The sequence below is a fragment of the Tamandua tetradactyla genome, chromosome 2 (genome assembly GCF_023851605.1).
Source record: "Tamandua tetradactyla isolate mTamTet1 chromosome 2, mTamTet1.pri, whole genome shotgun sequence".
In the NCBI taxonomy this organism is placed as follows: Eukaryota; Metazoa; Chordata; class Mammalia; order Pilosa; family Myrmecophagidae; genus Tamandua; species Tamandua tetradactyla.
Window position 1 is genome coordinate 51,850,426 of NC_135328.1, and position 20,469 is coordinate 51,870,894.

The window sequence follows — 20,469 nt, forward strand, 5'->3', positions numbered from 1 at the left end:
CAAAGAAGCAATAACAGCCAGTTAGTAGTAGACCCAGTTTGAGCCCATTTTGTCTGACTTTTAACTAATGTGTATACTCCTGGAAGAAGATAGTTTTGACTATTTTGGTGGGAGAAATCTCATTGGGGGGCTTATTTATTCAACTGTATACACCAGGATGAATTAGAAATTCTTTTGAGTCTTGTGTTGGGGCTTAATTTAGTGGCATGGGTTAGTCAGCATGTTTTGATGGTCTAAAGTGAAACCTCAGCCAAAACAGATCCACTTACTGAACCTGATTAATTTATCTTCTTGGCAGTTTTGTTACCTGTGTCATTCACATCAGCACACGGATTCTATCCTTTCTGTAGCTGAATGTGATTTTTTTTCTTCTCCGTACAAAGTTTGATCAATTTGAAAGTAATTCTCTCTTGCTTTTTTTTTAACATAACTGATTTATGAATTTAGTAGTTTAGGCTTTCAATACTTAGCAAGTTCATTTAAAAACTGCTATTCCCAGGGTTGCAAGGGTAGTTCAGTAGTAGAATTCTTGCCTGCCGTACAGGAGACCCAGGTTTGATTCCCCTTCCATGCACTTCCCCCAAAAATCAAACAAAGCAAAAACAAACAATCAAAAAACACGCAAACAAAAATTTAACAAATGGTGCTGTAATAATGGGATACTCACATGGAAAAATGATGAAATGTGACCCCACCATACAGCATATAAAAAAAAATTACTATTCCCATTAGTTTATAGTAACGATAATATAAATGCATTATTTCAGAGTCAACATTCATTTCACTATGAACCCAAACTTCCTAAAAGACAGTTGTCAGCTGTGGCACAGTAATGAATGGCTGCTGGGATAGCACTGTCCAAAGCCAAATAGGTTAGCAGGTTTAGAAAGGCACAGTCTCAGTGTGCTGCTATTTCCCACAATTTTGCTGTACATACTTGCCTCATATTATATAATTTTATTTCCTTACATTCAAGTAAGATAAACATATTTCATCTTCATTTCAAAATAAGCCTTTTATCAAAAGAAAAATGAAATTAAAAAATTCCCTGTATTTATTAAATCAAGTCAAGTAATGGTTTAAATATTTTCTTCACAACATATACAATTTTTTATCCTCTCATAGTGCCTTATTACAGTTTGACAGTAAGACCTCCAGTGCCTTTTTTTTTTTCTTTTCGCTTTTATGTCCAATGCCTTTTTTTTTTCTGGGGGTGCATGGTCCGGAAATTGAACCTGGGTCTCCTGAATGAAAGGTGAACATTTTACCACTGAACCACCCATGCACCCGTCCAGTGCCTTTTTAAAAAGTGCATCCAACAGATTATTAAATTGTTAAATCTGTAGTTGAGTCCTTCTTAACGCAATGGATAACAGAGTCTAAAACATGTGCGAGCATTCATTAACACCCTTGAAACTTGCAATTCTCACTTACATGTAATTCAGACAAATTTTGTGGGGAGAAGTTGCAAAATAAATATTACAATATTCTTTCAACTCTATCTAAATGTTGGCTGAATGGTTAGATGAAGAGATTAATGGTACTAATAGGGAGAATCAAACTATTTTAAAGACTGTTTTCTAAGTAGTTAGAACAATTTTCCAAAACAAGTACATAATTAACGTTAATTATGTGTTCAGTATATTTTTCCCTGATTCTCTTCATGCTTCACTTCTCTAGAAACTGAATTCTGTAGTTCATCTTCTAAAATTGGTACAATCAGGTTATCTTTGGACATCAAATTATACTTCATCACAAATTTAGTTAACCAGTGACACAAAAATGTTTCATTTTCATATTCATCAAATATCTACTGGTAGTGAAAATAAGCTCATTAAAATATTCTGTAAATCCTATGGTGAACTGATCCTAGTTTTGCTACAGATGATTCTTTATGCTAACTCTTCTGGGAAACTATTTATGGCTGTTCAGAAGACATGCAGGACCATCATTGTGTGTCTAGTGTCAATGGCAGGACACTTTTGGAGTTTTATGAACTGAACAAAGGAAAATCTGTTGTTCAGTTGTTGTCATCTGAGTACAAGTAGCTGGATAACACTCTGAAATTTGATAACAAGACCATTTAGCTCAAGGCAGAATGCCTTAAACGTTCATACTTTTGTACACCTCATCTTGGCCTTCAGATGTTCAAGAATTTTGTCAATATTGGAGCAATTTGCCCTTATGTTCTGTTGAATAATCTGCTGAACAACTAGTGTACTGTCCATTTCATCAAAGATTAATCAGGGCAATTATAGAAGTCTTGTGTGTTGGTGCCTAACCTATTCCGCCTCAGCACTACCATCCCCTCAAACATGTGTTTGGGCTGTTTAAATGAACTATCCAGACAGGTTGATTAGATTGTGTATTGCAGAAAATTTATGTCCTAGACACCATAAACCTCTCTGCCTTTGTTATCATACAGTAGGTGAAACTCTAGAGTACATTTATTATCATCTTTTGCCCCATATTCTGATTTACCTTTGTCCTAACCAGCTCAGTTTCATTTTATCTCTGATTGAAGCCTAATCTCCTTTAGTAGTTTTCTTTTGATTTTATTCTTGACTGAGTTGTAAAACTTTTGATTCACATCTTCTCTTTGTTCCCTTTGTCTTACTGATCTTGGAAGAAAGTTAGGAAAATTATGAGGCTTTCAATTACCTTCCTGTTTGTTTATAGGGACCATAATAATGGTAATGGGATTATGCTGAAATGGGGAATTTGTGTTATTCAGAATTATTCACTGAATAAAATTCACTCCTTTGCTTTTACAGTGTACCACCAGCACTGCGTGCATGTGTGTCTATGGACTCCTTTCTTTTGCTCTGACCTCATTGGAGCTACACACGCTGGGCAATCAGCAGGTCAGTGTCTGACTTTCATCAGGCTGTCCTGCCCAACTTTACAATCATTTTCCTAAACTACTCCCTTGGAGGTGATATTGCTTACCTTGGTTAAATTAGGTTTAAGTTTATTTATTGCTGTTCATTTTCATTTATTGTTTTATATAAGTATTGTATGTTAATCATAGGAAAAATCAGAAAATGTTGATAAAAACAAGAAAATATAAAACTGCCACTGAGAAAAACTTCTGTTAGCATTTTTGTGTATTCTCTTCCAAACATTTTCTGCACAAACATACATGAAAATGTAGTAATTCTTTTTTAGAAATGTAATAATAATTTGTCTATAGTTCTTTTTTTTCCTGTGGCGTAGCTTTTGCAGACATCTGGAAATGCTAATAAAATATTCTTCTGCAGCATTTTTTTAAGTGAAACATTTTAAATTTTATATCAAAGTAGACACAGTAGTATAAGGAACTCTCATGATCCTGTCATCAGCTTACTACACTTATTAACTCAGCTAATTTTCATCTTTGCTGCTTTCTACCCCAATTATTTTGAAGTCAATCCCAGGCATCATCTAATTTCATCTATGGATATTTCAGAAAAAACTTAACTTTGAAGGGATTATCATATCTAAACAAAACAGTATCTTTAAGTTCAAGTCAGGGTTCAGTATTTACTTGTCTCATGAATGTGTATATTTGTCATATGTTTGAGTCAGAATCCAAATACATCCACACACACACATTATAATTGGTTGATATGTCTTATGAGTTTCTTTTTATGTATAACTGCTCTGTCCACTGTGGTAGCACGAGCCACATGTGGCTATGTAAGTTTAAATAACTAAAATTAAAAACTAAGTTTTCAGTCACTTCAACAGTAAGTATTTCAAGTGCTTTAATAGCCATGTGTGTTTAATGGATGTCATATTGGGCAGCACATATATAGAATATTTCATCATCACAGAAAGTTCTGTTGGACAGTGCTGATTTGTAAGTTACCCTACATTTTTATACTTTTTGTAATTTTTTTTGGTTGTTGAAGAATTTAAGTAATTTGTCATCGAAGACCATCCCATGTTCTTGAATTTGCTGATTACATCCCTGTGGTGCTATTTTACATATTCCTTCATCGCCTGTACTTCTGTAGTTAAATCTAGAAACTTAATCAGATAATTCAGGTTTGTTTTTGTTTTTCTAGAGCAAGGCTAATTCATAGGTGGTGGTGTCCACTTCCATCAGGAGATGCATAAAATTTGGTTTTCTTTTTTTGTCATGTTAGCACCCACTAATGTTTATTGTCTAATCTTTTAATTCATTAGAGATTGCAGAATGGCACCGTTCTAATTATGTCTTTTCTCCTTCAATTATTAGTTAAAACACTTCCAAACGCATGAAATTTGCTTTCATCATCTATGTGGTATTCAAGGATAGAGTAATATATATATATATATTTTAAATTTTTTATTAATTAAAAAAATTACAAGAAACACAAACATTCCCAACACATACACTCAGCAATTCTCACTATCATCACATAGTTGCATATTCATCATCATGATCATTACCCAGAACATTTGCATCAATTCAGAAAAAGAAATAAAAAGACAACAGAAAAATAAAAAGAAAACAAGAAAAAAAAATTTTACATACCATACCCCTTACACCTCCCTTTCATTGATCACTAGCATTTCAAACTAAATTTATTTTAACATTTGTTTCCCCTATTATGTATTTTTATCCATATGTTCTGCTCATCTGTTGATATAGTAGCTAAAAGGAGCATCAGACACAAGGTTTTCACATTCACAGAGTCTCATTGTGAAAGCTATATCATTGTTCAATCATCATCAAGAAACATGGCTATTGGAACACAGCTCCACATTTTCAGGCAGTTCCCTCCAGCCTCTCTACTACATCTTGAACAACAAGGTGATAACTACTTAATGCATAAGAATAACCTCCAGGATAACCTCTCGACTCTGTTTGGAATCTCTCAGCCATTGACACTTTGTCTCATTTCACTCTTCCCCCTTTTGGTCGAGAAGGTTCTCTCAATCCCTTGATGTTAATTCTGAGCTCATTCTAGGGTTTTTCTCAATCCCTTGATGCTGAATCTCAGCTCGTTCTGTGATTTCTGTCCCACGTTGCCAGGAAGGTCCACACCCCTGGGAGTCATGTCCCATGTAGACAGGGGGAAGGTGGTGAGTTTGCTTGTTGTGTTGGCTAGAGAGAGAGGCCACATCTGAGCAACAAAAGAGGTTCTCTTGGGGGTGACTCTTAGGCCTAATTTTAAGTAGGCTTAATCTATCCCCTGTGGGGTTAAGTTTCATATGAACAAACCCCAAGACTGGGGGCTCAGCCTATAGCTTTGGTTGTCCACACTGCTTGTGAGAATATCAAGAATTCAACTTGGGGAAGTTGAGTTTTCCCCCGTTCTCACTATTCCCTGAAGGGGACTTTGCAAATACTTTTCCACTTACTGATCAAATTACTCTGGGACTCATCAGGGCATCACCTGGACAAACCAACAAAGTCCCATGTACTTAACATGTTCAACCAACTATCTACATAAGTTATATTAGGAGATGTACTAGTCAAAGTTTAAATTTGTACCAAATAAACATTTTTTGCTTAAGTCTCACACATAAGTTGAAATTTTAAAATATTAATTACCATCTATTTTCAGCACACTGCAGTAATGACATTCCTTTGTTTTTCTTCATGCAAAAACATTTTTTAAGTTTGTACATTTAGTCACTATCATTATAAACTCTAGGCATTCCTAGATTATACCATCTCAATCTTTATCGTCTGTCTTTCTTTGTGATTTCATTTATGCCCCAGCCCCCCTCCCTCTATCATTCTCATATGCAGCTTCATTCAGTGTTTTAACATAATTGTATTACAGTTAGGTAATATTGTGCTGTCTATTTCTGAGTTTTTATATTCAGTCCTATCGTACAATCTGTATCCCTTCAGCTCCAGTTACCCAATATCTTATCCTATTTCTATCTCCTGATGGTCTCTGTTACCAACGAAATATTCCAAGTATATTCACTAATGTCAGTTCATATCAGTGAGACCATACAGTATTTGTCCTTTTGTTTTTGGCTAATCACACTCAGCATAATGTCCTTAAGGTCCATTCATGTTGTTACATACTTCATAACTTTATTCTATCTTACAGCTGCATAATATTCCATCTTATGTAAATGCCACAGTTTGTTTAGCCAACCGTCTGTTGATGGACATTTTGGCTACTTCCATCTCTTGGTAATTGTAAATAATGCTGCTATAAACATTGATGTGTGAATGTCCATTTGTGTCCTTGCCCTCATGTCCTTTGAGTAGAGACAGCATATAGTGGGTCCTATTTTTTAATCCAATCTGCCAGACTATGTCTTTTGATTGGAGAGTTTAATCCATTAACATTCAGTGTTATTACTGCATGGGTAGTACTTTCTTCTATTATTTTGCCTTCTGGATTTTATATGTCATATCTAATTTTCCTTCTTTTTACTTTTACTCAGAGTCTTCCTTTCTACACTCTTCTCCACACTTTTCTGTCTTTTCGTATCTGTCTCTAGTGCTCCCTTTAGTATTTCTTGCAGAGCTGGTCTCTTGGTCACAAATTCTCTCAGTGATATTTTTGTCTGAAAATGTTTTCATTTCTCATTTTTGAAGGACAATTTTGCTGGATATAGAATTCTTGGTTGGCATTTTTTTTCTTTTAGTAATTTAAATATATCATCCCACTCTTTTCTTGCCTCCATGGTTTCTGCTGAGAAATCTACACATGGTCTTATTGGGCTTCCCTTGTACGTGATGGATTGCTTTTCTCTTGCTGCTTTCAAGATTCTCTCTTTCTCTTTGACCTCTGACATTCTGATTAGTAAATGTCTTGGAGTACGTCTATTTGGATCTATTCTCTTTGGGGTACGCTGCACTTCTTGGATCTGTCATTTTAAGTCTTTCATAAGAGTTGGGAAATTTTCAGTGATAATTTCCTCCATTAGTTTCTCCTCCTTTTCCCTTCTCTTCTCCTCCTGGGACACCCACAGCGTGTTTATTCGTGTACTTCATATTGTCTTTCAGTTCCCAGAGTTCCTGCTCATATTTTTCCATTTTTTCCCTATAGTTTCTGTTTCTTGTTGGATTTCAGATGTTCCATCCTCCAGTTCAGAAATCCTATGTTCTGTCTCTCGAAATCTACCATTGTAGGTTTCCATTGTTTTTTTCATCTCTTCTACCTTGCCTTTCATTCCCATAGTTCTGTGATTTTTTTCAGACTTTCGATATCTTCTTTTTGTGCATTCCTATGCCTTCTTTATATCCTCCCTCAATTCATTGATTTGGTTTTTGATGAGGTTTTCCATGTCTGTTCGTATATTCTGAATTGTTTCAGCTCTTGTATGTCATTTAAACTGTTGGTTTGTTCCTTTGACTGGGCCATATCTCCAATTTTCCTACAGTGATTTGTTATTTTTTGCTGGCATCTAGGCATTTAATTACCTTAATTAGTTTATTCTGGAGATTGCTTTCACGTCTTTTACTTAGGATTTTCTTACTGGATGAATTTGTTGTCTTATCTGTTCGTTGACATTCAGTTCAGCTTTATCTGGACCTCTAGTTTAAGTTTTGTTTAACAGAGGAGAATTTTTCAGTTCTTGTTTTCTTGTTTCTTGCCCTGCTTGTATGGTGCCTTCCACCATACTTAGGAGGGTCTACTTAGGTATTATAGACCCCAGCCAGATTTTCCCAAACCAAACAGTCCTCCTATCAGGAGGAAAGAGTCACCTGCATCAGTTTTCCCTGAGGGCGAGACCCAGCAGGTTGAAAGACTTTCCTGTGAAGTCTCTGGACTCTGTTTTCCTTATCCTGCCCAGTATGTGGCGCTTGTCTGCCTGCAGGTCCCACCAGCATAAGATGATACAGTACCTTTAACTTTGGCAGACTCTCCCTGCTGGGGGCATGGTGGAGACAGAGGAGAGATTGTAGGCTGGTTTTAATGGCTTCAAATTACTAAGCCCTGGTGACTGAATTAGTTGACGGAGGGATTCCACCTGAGTTGGGCTTCACCCCTCCCCTGGGGAAGGTACAGGCTCCAGACAAGCCCTCAAACTAGCTTGTTTCTGCCTGTGCCTGGGGCAGTTGCAGCCTGAGAAGCCCTACCACTATATTCAAAGGCAGTCAAGCCTTTGTAGAAACACAGCCACAAAGACCTCTGTTTCCTTCTTTTTTTTTTTTTTTCTTTTTCTGTCACCCCTGCCTGCTTGGCTCGAGGGCAAAAAATGAGCGACCTCTGCTTTGACCAGGTTCACCTGAGCTAGGGGCCTTTCAGAATTTGTTAATTAATTCCACAATTGGCGTTTGATTGCGCTCAGTCCCTGCTGCTGGTAAAGTCTCTTTCATTTCCCCTGTGGGAAGCAGCCTGTGGGGGAGGGGCGCTGTCCGCCATGGCTTGGGGAACTCACAGTTCTCGGGAGGCTCGCAGACGGCCCAGCTGGTCCAGTCTGGGGTACGCTGTGTGTTTGATCACTGACGTGGCTCCGGGAGCTGTTCTGTACTGTTTCTGGTTATTTAGTAGTTGTTCTGGAGGAGGAACTAAAATGTACACATTGCTAAGCCGCCATCTTGGCCACCCATTGATTTGATTTTTGATTAGATTTTCCATGTCTACTTGAACAACCTGAATTGTTTCAACTCCTGTATTTCATTTGAATTGTTGATTTGTTCATTTAACTCGGCAATATCTTCAGTTTTCCTAGTGTGATTCCTTATTTTTTGCGGGTGTCTAGACATTTAATTTCCTTAATTAGTTTATTCTGGAGATTGTTTTCACTTTTTTTTTACCTAGAATTTTCTTGCTGTATGACTTTGTTGTCTATCTTTTCTTTGATATTCAGTTCAGCTTATGCTAGACTTCTAGCATAGATTTTGTTTAACAGATCAGAATTTTTCAATTCTTATTTTCTTGTTTCTTGCCCTCTCTGTATGATGCCTTTTTTTTTTTTTCCCTTGGAGAGTCTGCTTAGGTATTATAGACCTCTCAGATTTTCCCAGACCAGACTGGTCTCTCAGGAAGAAAGAATCATCTGCATCAGTTTTCCCTGAGGATGAGTCTGTGAAGCCTCTAGACTCTGTGTTTTTCCTATCCTGTTCAGTATGTGGCTTTGTCTGACTGTGCGTAAAATGATGCAATGCCTTTAACTTCAACAGACTCTCCCTATTGGGATGTGGTTTAGATAGGGGAGAGGTTGTAGTGGTTTTAATTGCTTCAGTTTTCCAGTCCTTGGGGTCTGAATTCCTTGAAGGAGAGGTTCTTTTTTTTTTTTTTTTTTTTTAACTTTTTGCATGGGCAGGCACCAGGAATTGAACCCAAGTCTCTGCCATGGCAGGCGAGAAGGCTGCCTACTGAGCCACTGTGGCCTGCCCAAGGAAGGAGATCTTAATATTATTTTTTATTACTTTAGAAATCTCATTTTCCCTGTCTTCTGGGATTGCTAAATTATTTTTTGTTGAGAGCTTTTGTTGCAAATTTGTGGCTTTTCCAAACTATTTCTGTTCCCAAATGTGGCATTGAAAAAGAAGGGGAAAAAATATATGTATTTTATCTGTCTGTTTTGCATCTTTAAGACTTCTCTGCCACTTTTCCCTGAGGGGGTTTAGAGCAGTAACTGCCTTCAGAGTTGGCCCTCCCAGTGATCTGAAGTAAGTGATCAAAAGCAGTAGTTACAATAGGCCGAGCCTTCAATCTTGGGGTTTGTTCATATGAAACTTATCCCTGCAATGGAGAGGCTAAGCCTACTTAAAGTTAGGCCTAAAAGCCACCCCCAGAGAACCTCTTTTGTTGCTCAAATGTGGCCTTTCTCTCTCTCAACCAAATGTCAAGCATCTCATTGCCTTCCCCCTCTCTATGTGGGACATGACTCCCAGGAGTGTAAACCTCCCTGGCAACGTGGAACAGAATCCTAGACTCAGCATGAAGGGATTGAGAAAACCTTCTCGACCAAAACAGGGAAGAGAGAAATGAGACAAAATAGTGTCAGTAGCTGAGAGATTTCAAACAGAGTCGGGAAGTTATTCTGGAGGTTACTCTTACGCATTATATAAATATCCCCTTTTTAATTTAAGGTGTATTAAAGAGGCTAGAGGAAAGTGTTTGAAACTGTAGAGTTATGTTCCAGTAGCCATGTTTCTTGAAATTGAATATAGAATGATAATATAGGTTTTTTTTTTTTTTTAATTTTTTTTTATTAATTAAAAAAGAATTAACAAAACAATTAGAAATCATTCCAATCTACATGTACAATCAGTAATTCTTAATAACATCACATAGTTGCATATTCATCATTTCTTAGTACATTTGCATCGATTTAGAAAAAGAAATAAAAAGACAACAGAATAAGAATTAAACAATAATAGAAAGAAAAAAAAACAAAAAAAACAAAAACAAAAAACCTATACCTCACATGCAGCTTCATTCAGTGTTTTAACATAATTGCATTACAATTGGGTAGTATTGTGCTGTCCATTTCTGAGTTTTTATATCCAGTCCCGTTGTACAGTCTGTATCCCTTCATCTCCAATTATCCCTTCTCTTTTTTTTTTTTTTTTTTAATTAACGGAAAAAAAGAAATTAACCCAACATTTAGAGATCATACCATTCTACACATGCAATCATTAATTCTTAACATCATCACATAGATGCATGATCATCATTTCTTAGTACATTTGCATTGGTTTAGAAGAACTAGCAACATAACCGAAAAAGATATAGAATGTTAATATAGAGAAAAAAATAAAAGTAATAATAGTAAAATCAAAACAAAACAAAACAAAACAAAAACCTATAGCTCAGATGCAGCTTCATTCAGTGTTTTAACATGATTACTTTACAATTAGGTATTATTGTGCTGTCCATTGATAATATAGGTTTTGCAATGTGACTAGGTGACTGTGAAAACCTTGTGTGTGATGTTCTTTTTATCTACAGTGTGGACAGATGAGCAAAAAATATGGATAAAAAACAAATAATAGGGGGAACAAAGGTTAGAATACATTGGGTAGATTGAAATACTAGTGATCAATGAAAGGGAGTGATAAGTGGTATTAGAAAAAAAATAGGGGGAACAAAGGTTAAAATATATTGGGTAGATGGAAATACCAGTGGTCAATGAGAAGGGGAGGCGTAAGGTATATGGTATGTATGTATTTTTTCATTTCTTTTTCTGGAGTATTGCAAATGTTCTAAAAAATGATCATAGTGATGATTATACTAGTATGTGATGATATTGTGAGCCATTGATTGTACACCATATTAGGGAACGTTTATATGTTAAGAATGTGTTGTATGCTGTTTATCAATAAAAATATTGAAAAAAAAAAGCAGTTGTCAGGCATCCCTAACTTCGTGGGATATGACTCCCAGAGATGAACCTGGGCTTTGGCACTATAAGATTGATGATACTTTCCTTATCAGAATGGGGGAAAGAAATGTAAATAAAGTAGAAGTCACCAGGAGAGTTCAGTTAGGGTTGGAGATTGCGCTTACACCAAGTTCAGCTAGATGTTGCTAATTACCAAGGTTTGCCAAATCCCAACCAAAACCATTCCTGTCAACCCTAAAGAACACCTAGGGTTTTATCTGAGATTTGTAAAAGTTTTATGCACTATGATTATTTTCCAGAAACCTAAAACCTGCAGTTGGTTTCTGAGGTCATATAAGTCCTGAAACCCAAAGGGGCCAGCCTCTCCGGAGCATCAGCTAGTTCCATCCCCCTGACCCATATTATCAACAGCCCTTTCCAAAAGGAAAAAGTTCGAATGGGCATAGCTCAACTACCCCTAAAGATTGGAAGAAGGATCAGAGGGAAAAGACGGCGTTATAACAGAGAAGATAGGATTTAACAAATGAGTTTGACTGCTGAATCATTATATTGATATTTTCTTCAGTTTCTAGTGTCTTGGAGCACCTGGAAGTAAAAACCTAAAATTTTGGAACTGTGACCCATATCAAACTCTGAAGTCTGTTCTATAACTACTTGTTACAATGTACTTTGAAATTTATTGCTTTTTTTGTGTATATATATATGTATATATATTATATTTCACAATAAAAGATGTTTAAAAAAAGATAATTTAGAATTTCACAAAATAAAAAACAAAACAACAAAAAGGCAGTGGTCAGGAATGCCAAATGCCATCCTGTAATTTGGAGGACTAGTTCCTTATGGCACCTTGGTACCTGCAAGCTGTACCAGGAGCTCAGCCTGCAGTTCCACTGCTGCTTATACACAGTTGGAGGATGGAGGGTAGTGTCTACTGTTGGGAGGATGAAATTCAAGGATATTTAATTGCAGTTTACCAGCTTCTTTCTCCAACTCTTCGCTGAATACTGCACACTGTTCTACTAGAGTTTCATTATAGTTGATTCTGACAGTTTCTGTCAGTTCAGTGTTTGTTTTGGTGGAGGGATGGATCCCTGGAGATTCCTATTCTGCCATCTTTCCACAATCCTTTCCCTTTCCTCATTATTGAAGAAGACAGTTTTTCTGGATGTGGAATTCTTGGTTAATAATTGTTTGCTTTCAGCACTTTTTTTTTAATTTTATTAATTAAAAAAAATTAACAACATTTAGAAATCATTCCATTCTACGTATACAATCAGTACTTCTTAATATCATCACATAGGTGTATGATCATCATTTCTTAGTACATTTGCATCGATTTAGAAAAAGAAATAGCAAGACAACAGAAAAAGAAATAAAATGATAATATAGAGAAAAAAATAAAAATAAAAAATAAAAAAATATATATTAAAAAAAACAAAAACTAAAACAAAAAAAACTATAGCTCAGATGCAGCTTCATTCAGTGTTTTAACATAATTACATTACAATTAGGTAGTATTGTGCTGTCCATTTTTGAGTTTTTGTATCCAGTCCTGTTGCACAGTCTGTATCCCTTCAGCTCCAATTACCCATTATCTTATCCTATTTCTAACTCCTGATGGTCTCTGTTAATAATTGTTTGGTTAATAATTGTTTGCTTTCAGCACTTGACATATGTCTTCCCACTGCCTTCTTGCCGCTTTTTTGATGGGAAATCAGCACTTAATCTTTTTTTTTATTAATTAAAAAAAATTTTTTAAATACCAAAATACACCAAAGGCAAACATTCTTACCTTTTGATTATTCTGTTCTACATATATAATCAGTAATTCACAATATCATCACATAGTTGCATATTCATCATCATGATCATTCCTTAGAACATTTTCATCTATTCAGAAAAAGAAATAAAAGGAAAACAGAAAAAAATTCATACATTCCATACCCCATACCCCTCCCTTTCATTGATCACTAGCATTTCAAGCTAAATTTATTTTAACATTTGTTCCCCCTATTTATTTTTATTCCATATGTTTAACTCATCTGTTGATAAGGTAGATAAAAGGAGGATCAGACACAAGGTTTTCACAATCGTACAGTCACATTTTGAAAGCTGTATCATTATACAATCATCTTCAAGAAACATGGCTAATGGAACACAGCTCTACATTTTTAGGCATTTCCCTCCAACCTCTCCAGTACATCTTGCCTAACAAGTTGATATCTATTTAATGCGTAAGAATAACCTCCAGGATAACCTCTTGGCTCTGTTTGGAATCTCTCAGGCATTGACACTTTATTTTGTCTCATTTCACTCTTCCCCCTTTTGGTCGAGAAGATTTTCTCAATCCCTTGATGCTGAGTCTCAGCTCATTCTGGGGTTTTTCTTAATCCCTTGATGCTGAGTCTCAACTCATTCCAGGATTTCTGTCCCATGTTGCCAGGAAGGTCCACACCCTGGGAGTCAAGTCCCAGGTAGACAGGGGGAAGGTGGTGAGCTTTCAGCACTTAACCTTAATGAAACTTCCTTTGTATGTGTGACATGTTTTTCCTTTTTAGTTTTCAGAGGTCTCTCTTTTTTTTGGCATTAGGCAGCTTGCTTATAATGACACAACGTGGTTCTATTGGGTTTTTCTGTTTTGGAGTTTGTTGGTCATAGAATGTGTATATTCATGTCTTTCATTGAATTGGGGAAGTTTTTAGCCTAATTTTTTGCCTAATTTTTCTGCCCTTTCTCACTTCTCCGTCTTGGATTCCCATTATGCATTTTTTAGTACACTTAATGGTATCCCATGGGTTCTTTAGGCTTTGTTCACTTTTGTACGTTCTTTCATTTTTCTGTTCTTCAGATTGGATGCTTTCAGCTGTCTTACCTTCAAGTTCACTGATTCTTTCTTATACCAGCTCCAATCTGTTGCTGAACTTCTTTAGGGAATTAAAAAATTTTTTTATGTGATCTTCAGTTCTGTTTGGATTCTTTTCATAATTTCCACCTCTCTATTGATAACCTCTTTGTGTTTATATGCTTTCGTCTTCTTTGCCTGGGCCCTTGCTTCATAGGTCTGTATGTTTTGTGATCTTTTATTGAAATCTGTGTATTTTCATACTTTAGTGCCTAATTGCTGGAATTTGGGCTCTATAATGCTTGTTCCTAAAGCATTATGTTTAGCTAATGTTATGACAGTGCTTTCCTTGAGTGCCAGGAGCTAACAAAAATAAAGAAAGAAAAGAAGGAAAAAAAGAAAACAATTTATCAAACACTTAACTTTGCAGATTGAAATATGCAAATACTGTCTAAGTTTATCCATATAGTGACCATACAGTGAATTTAGATAATAGCTCCAGCCCAAGGCCAAGGGCTCTCCTGGCCCTTTCTCTGCATGTGTCTTGTCTTAGGCATACATGATTGGCACCAGGGTTTTCCTTTTACACAGTTACAGATGTCCTCTCTTCCCTAGGAAAGAGTTTCCTCATGGTCTCAGGCATTGCACTGTATGTCCTACAACCACCAATACTTTGCCCCAGGCAACCACAACTAAACTATTTTCCCACAGCATTCTGGAAGAGTTCCTTGAGCTACCTTACATACAGGGCAGGTTCTGGTGCAGCAAATTCCCCAGGCCACCACTGGACAGATTTAGCAGTAATACACGTTCCCTAGATGTGCGTGAGGGTTGTCCTGCTCCCTGAAGAACCTGGACCAGGTAGCCATACTGGGAATGTGGGCTGGCTCTGTGCTGAGTTAGTGAGAGGTAGTTGAAGGATCAGCCATGGCTCCATAGGATTCTACCACTTTTATGGTAGTTGCTTTTTTTTTCTTGATTAGGTGATTCTCCTGTTACCTCAATCCTTTAATTGTTTTTTGGAGCTTTGAGAAAAATGTTTGTCAGTTCTTCTTGGTTGTTCAGAACTTATGTGGGGTGATAGAATCCTGAAGTGTCTCACTCCGCCATTTTAACTAAGGTTTCCTGATAACTTGGATTTGAAAAACAATGATTCTGTAAGCATTAATTAGATCTCCTAGTGTGTGCTTAACTCTATGCTAGGTGCTGAGGATACAGAAAATATTAAGATGTTATTCTTCTAGTTGAGACTAATAATACCTTGCATTTAAATGACACTTTAAAAGTTCCAGTCCACTTCCCCATACATTGTATTGTTTGCTCTTTACTACAGTCCCAGAGTGTTTTCCTTTCAACAGAATACAATTTAAAAAGATAGACTGGTTCAACCAGGGAAACCATTTTCTTCCCCTTCCCCTAACAGGATGTAATTGACACGGCATGTGAAGTCCTGGCAGACCCTTCTCTTCCAGAACTATTCTGGGGAACAGTAAGTATATCAAAGGAAGTCATGCTATGGTATTCCCTGGAGCAAAAAAAATTTATCAAACACTTAACTTTGTAATAAGTCCTGTACTAAGCATTTGTGTTTTCTCATTTAATCTCCACAAAAACCCGTGATGTAAATACTATTATTATTATTACTGTTTTACATATGAGAAAAGGTGCTGCTCAGAAAAGTGAAGCAGCTTGCCCAGGGTCACTTACCTAGAAAGCAATATCGCCAGGATCTGGGTCCAGGTTTGTCTGATTTGAGTGTACAGTCCAAATCATTAACTAGTGTGTTGTCTCTCCTTCCCATCAAATCATTTTTCTCACTGGGAGTCTCTTGGGCACCGAGATTCTTGTCATTTTTGAAAGAACCAATGGAGGACTGTAACTTTCAGAAATTGTCAGACTATTGTAACTATTTGGGGTGAGAATTAGGCTTTAGAGAGAACAATTTCTCACTAGCACTTGTTCTTAGCATTGGCAGCAGTCTCAAATCTCAAGGTCCTACTGATGAGTGAGTCCATTTTCCCTTATACTATGGCCTGACTGATCTGCCTGTATATCTTACCATTCTTTTCTTGAGATCTTTTCCAATCTGACAGAAACACAGTGTTCCTAGGAGAAGCTTGTATGAACAGTATTTAAATTGTGTGTGATGGCTAAATGCTGAGATTTTTATTGGTTTTCAGTTTTGAGTAGAAATATGTAATGAGCAAAGGTGGATAATGTGGTATTCTTAAAGAAGGATGGTGGGGAGGCAATCCCTGGAAGGAGTAGCAGGTTTTTTCAAGGTCCTCACTAAATCACTTGTCGATAGCCTTTTTTAGTGGAAATCTGAAAATTTTAAATTGTTAGGGAGAAACAATGCCTTCCTAAAGGAAATGGTTATTTTAAATTTTCCTTATGATTGCTGGGCAGTTCGGGTATGTGTAGACTTGTGGGTAATATGAAGGTAAGTGACTTCTCACCTTTCCCCATAGGAGCCAACCTCTGGTCTTGGGATCATTCTGGACAGTGTATGTGGAATGTTTCCGCATGTACTCTCCCCACTCTTGGAGTTGCTCCAAGCCCTCGTATCAGCAAAATCCACTGCCAAAAAGGTAAGTTGTTCAATGAGATGCCTAAATAGAGTGAGTATTAAATAGAGTGGATATTTTTATTTTTTATTTCTTTTATTTTTTAAATACAAAAAAACCCAAATAAATGCAGACATTCTTTTTTTTTTCATATTCCTATTTTGATTATTCTCTCAGCCATTGACACTTTGTCTCATTTCACTTGTCCCCCTTTTGGTCGAGATTTTCTCAATCCCTTGATGCTGTCTCAGCTCATTCTAGGGTTTTTCTCAATCCCTTGATGCTGAGTCTTAGCTCATTCAAGGATTTCTGTCCCATGTTGCCAGGAAGGTCCACACCCCTGGGAGTCATGTCCCATGTAGACAGGGAGAGGGTGGTGAGTTTGCTTGTTGTGTTGGCTGGAGAGAGAAGCCACATCTGAGCAACAAAAGAAGCTCTCTTGGGGGTGACTCTTAGCCCTAATTTTGAGTAGGCTTGACCTATCCTTTGTGGGGTTAAGTTTCATATGAACAAACCCCAAGACTGGGGGCTCAGCCTATAGCTTTGGTTGTCCACACTGCTTGTGAGAATTCAAGAATTCAACTTGGAGAAGTTGTCTTTTCCCCCGTTCTCACCATTCCCTGAAGGGGACTTTGCAAATACTTTTCCACTCACTGATCAAATCACTCTGGGATTCATCAGGGCATGAATGGGGCTCATCAGACTGGGGGCTCAACCTATAGCTTTGGTTGTCCACACTGCTTGTGAGAATATCAACAGTTCAACTTGGGAAGGTTGAATTTTCCCCCATTCTCACCATTCCCCGAAGGGGACTTTTCAAATACTTTTCCACTCACTGATCAACTCACTCTGGGATTCATCGGGGCATCACTCTGGACAAACCAACAAAATCTCTTGAGAGTGGATATTTTTTGAAACCTTCATTAAGAACCCTTTTTGATTGCCACATTGAAATTCTACTGCCATAACAAGAGTTATTCTGAAGTTGAATGAAGGATGACACAATTAGTGTCTAAATTCTATAAAATAAAATTAAAATATTTTTATTCAGTACCTGTTGTAGGTACTTTGGTAAGATAATATGTAAAGTTTCTTAATATCTGTTTAGAAGAAAGTGATATAAGAAATAAATAATAGAACAGGTGGTATATAATAAATGTCATATGTGCAGTAAAGACTACACTGTTCAGGAGAGGGAACTATTTTTATGGAGTAAGGCTTGAGTTGGGTGTTAAAGAATGGAAAAGATTTGTTGAGGAGAGCAGCAGGCAATTCCAAGAAAATACTGGGCGTATACGAACTTTGAGAGTCAGCACATATAAAATATGGTTAAAAATGTAGAAAAGCAAATGTGAGACCCCCTTTTATGACTTGTAGGTAAATATGTGCCTGGGATTTCTTTTTGCTTGGTGACAGGTATATAGTTTCTTGGATAAGATGTCTTTCTACAATGAACTTTATAAGCACAAGCCCCACGATGTGATCTCCCATGAAGATGGAACTCTTTGGCGACGACAAACATCTAAGCTACTTTACCCTCTTGGTAAGATAAAGGGGTTCTTGGTTCAGTATCCTTTTTTTATGACAGCCTCTATTTAGATCTCGTTGTTCCTGTTTTAATTAATTAAAGCAATTGCCTTTAAAGAATTTGTTTTCCTTTCCACTGTGGCTGTTGATTTGTTGATAAATAATTGTAGTCAGTTTCTCTACTTTTTTTTTTACCAGTTATTAGACTGTTTTTATTTCAAAAGTAGTGTTTATTGTGAGGGGTTAACTATTGCAGAGTATATATATATTTTAAAATTAATCTCTTCAATCCTTTAATTTAGTGTTTACTCTCACGTATTTCTATATAAATTCAAAGCTCATTCTGCAAGTTGATTTTATTACATATGGATCTGACTGTTTCTTTATAGTATTACATAATTATTCTATATGTTCCATAATTTTTATTTTTCCCCTTCTAACAGACATTTAGGCAGTGTCAGTATTTTGCCACTACAAACAGTGCAGCATTAGGTACATATTCCCATATATGCTGATGTTTTTATTTCTAGTAGATAGAATCCTCAAAATGGGATTGTTGGGCAAAGATCAAATATTTTTAATTAACAGTACCAAATTAAGTTGTAGAAGAAGGTTGTAGCAATTAGTTTTTCTCCTGGCTATGTGTAAGAGAGACCAGTTTTACTTATAAATTCACATGTATTATAGGAACTGAAGGATGAACATATAGAAGGAATGGCTTTATTATTAATCCTGATTTATGCAGTGATCATAAGATCCCATAAGATGATCTTCCTGTAGTCATCATTTAAATGGAAAGCCACTCTCTGTGCTTACCTGTTTATTAGACGTGGGAGAGAGTCAGATCCCTGCATGACAAAAGAAGTGCTTTGTTTTTTAATAGAAGAATTGTAGGAATGTTAGATGCCAAGTCTCTATATATGCCTGTGTGACTAAATATTGGTGTTTAGTAAAGGAGTCACCCCCCCTTTTTTTTTAGAAAAACAATGAATGTATAATATGAGCATTTCAATACAGAATATTTTTTTATTTTAACATTTGTTCCCCCTATTGTTTATTTATTTTTAATCCATATATTTTCCTCATGTGTCCATACCATAGATAAAAGGAGCATCAGAACCAAGGTTTTCACAATCGCACAGTCCTTTGCAAAAGCTATATCACTATACAGTCATCTTCAAGAAACATGGCTACTGGAACACTGCTCTACAGTTTCAGGCACTTCCCTCTAGCCTTTCTAATATACCTTAAACTAAACAGGGGATATTTGTATAATGTATAAGAAGAACCTCTAGGATAACTTCTCGACTCTGTTTGAAATCTCTCAGCCACTGACACTTTATTTTGTCTCATTTCTCTCTTACCCCTTTCGGTTGAAAAAGTCTTGATGCCTTGACGCTGAGTCCTAACTCATTCTAGGATTTCTGAACCACCTTTCCAGGGAGGTTTACTCCCCTTGGAGTCAGGTCTCACATAGAAAGGGGGAGGGTGGTGAGTTTGCTTGCTGTATTGGCTGAGAGAGAGAGAGGCCACGTCTGAGCAACAAAAAAAGGTTCTCTGTGGGGGAGTTTTTTATTGTTTATTTAGATATTAGGTGAGTTTCTCCTCCTTCTTCCTAAGGGGGTCAGACCAACCTTCGCATACCTCAAGGCACTGTGGGCCAAGTTATGCTGGATGATAGGGCTTACTTGGTACGCTGGGAATATTCCTACAGCAGCTGGACGCTTTTTACTTGTGAGATTGAAATGCTGCTTCATGTTGTTTCTACTGCAGGTAAGATCAACTTTGGGAGACATCACTATGGGGTGGCAAAATGGAAATGCATGGAGGAGAGATAGATAATTTCAAGATAAAATTCACGACCATCAAGATTATGATTTGTTTTCTGGGACTTAGACTATTCATTGATCTTAATTGTTTTCCATGAAGTCACAGGCTGTCTTTCTCCTCAGATGTGATTCAGCACTGTCAGCGGGTCAAACCCATCATTGATCTGGTACATAAGGTCATTAATACGGATCTTTCAATAGCAGACTGTCTCCTGCCAATCACTTCCCGCATCTACATGCTGCTGCAGCGGTGAGTTGGGTGTATAACCCCTGCATGGCAGAACTCTCAGGAAATTTGCTGTTTCTAGGAACCTGACCACATATACTGGCTTAAAGTTCACAAACATTCCTGTGTAGAAAGCTCTGGTGTGATATTTGTTCCCAGCTATGAGCTTTCCTGTTTTTGTATCCCTGCTGAGAGGAGGAACTTGGAAAGAGAGAACTGGAAAACAGTTTTGAT

General features: G+C 36.8%; 1 protein-coding gene and 1 pseudogene across 3 annotated transcripts in view; one reads left to right on the plus strand and one right to left on the minus strand.

Annotated features, from left to right (window-relative positions):
• NUP188 (nucleoporin 188) overlaps positions 1-20,469 on the plus strand; it is a 116,443-nt gene that overhangs the window by 73,784 nt on the left and 22,190 nt on the right. For all 3 annotated transcript variants that reach the window (XM_077146744.1, XM_077146757.1, XM_077146750.1), the window contains 6 exons: positions 2,775-2,864; positions 15,510-15,575; positions 16,558-16,677; positions 18,070-18,196; positions 19,801-19,953; positions 20,133-20,259. In XM_077146744.1, the coding sequence (XP_077002859.1) occupies positions 2,775-2,864; positions 15,510-15,575; positions 16,558-16,677; positions 18,070-18,196; positions 19,801-19,953; positions 20,133-20,259 (683 nt within the window). The remainder of the gene's footprint in view (positions 1-2,774; positions 2,865-15,509; positions 15,576-16,557; positions 16,678-18,069; positions 18,197-19,800; positions 19,954-20,132; positions 20,260-20,469) is intronic.
• LOC143673687 (MOB-like protein phocein pseudogene) lies at positions 1,637-2,305 on the minus strand (annotated as a pseudogene).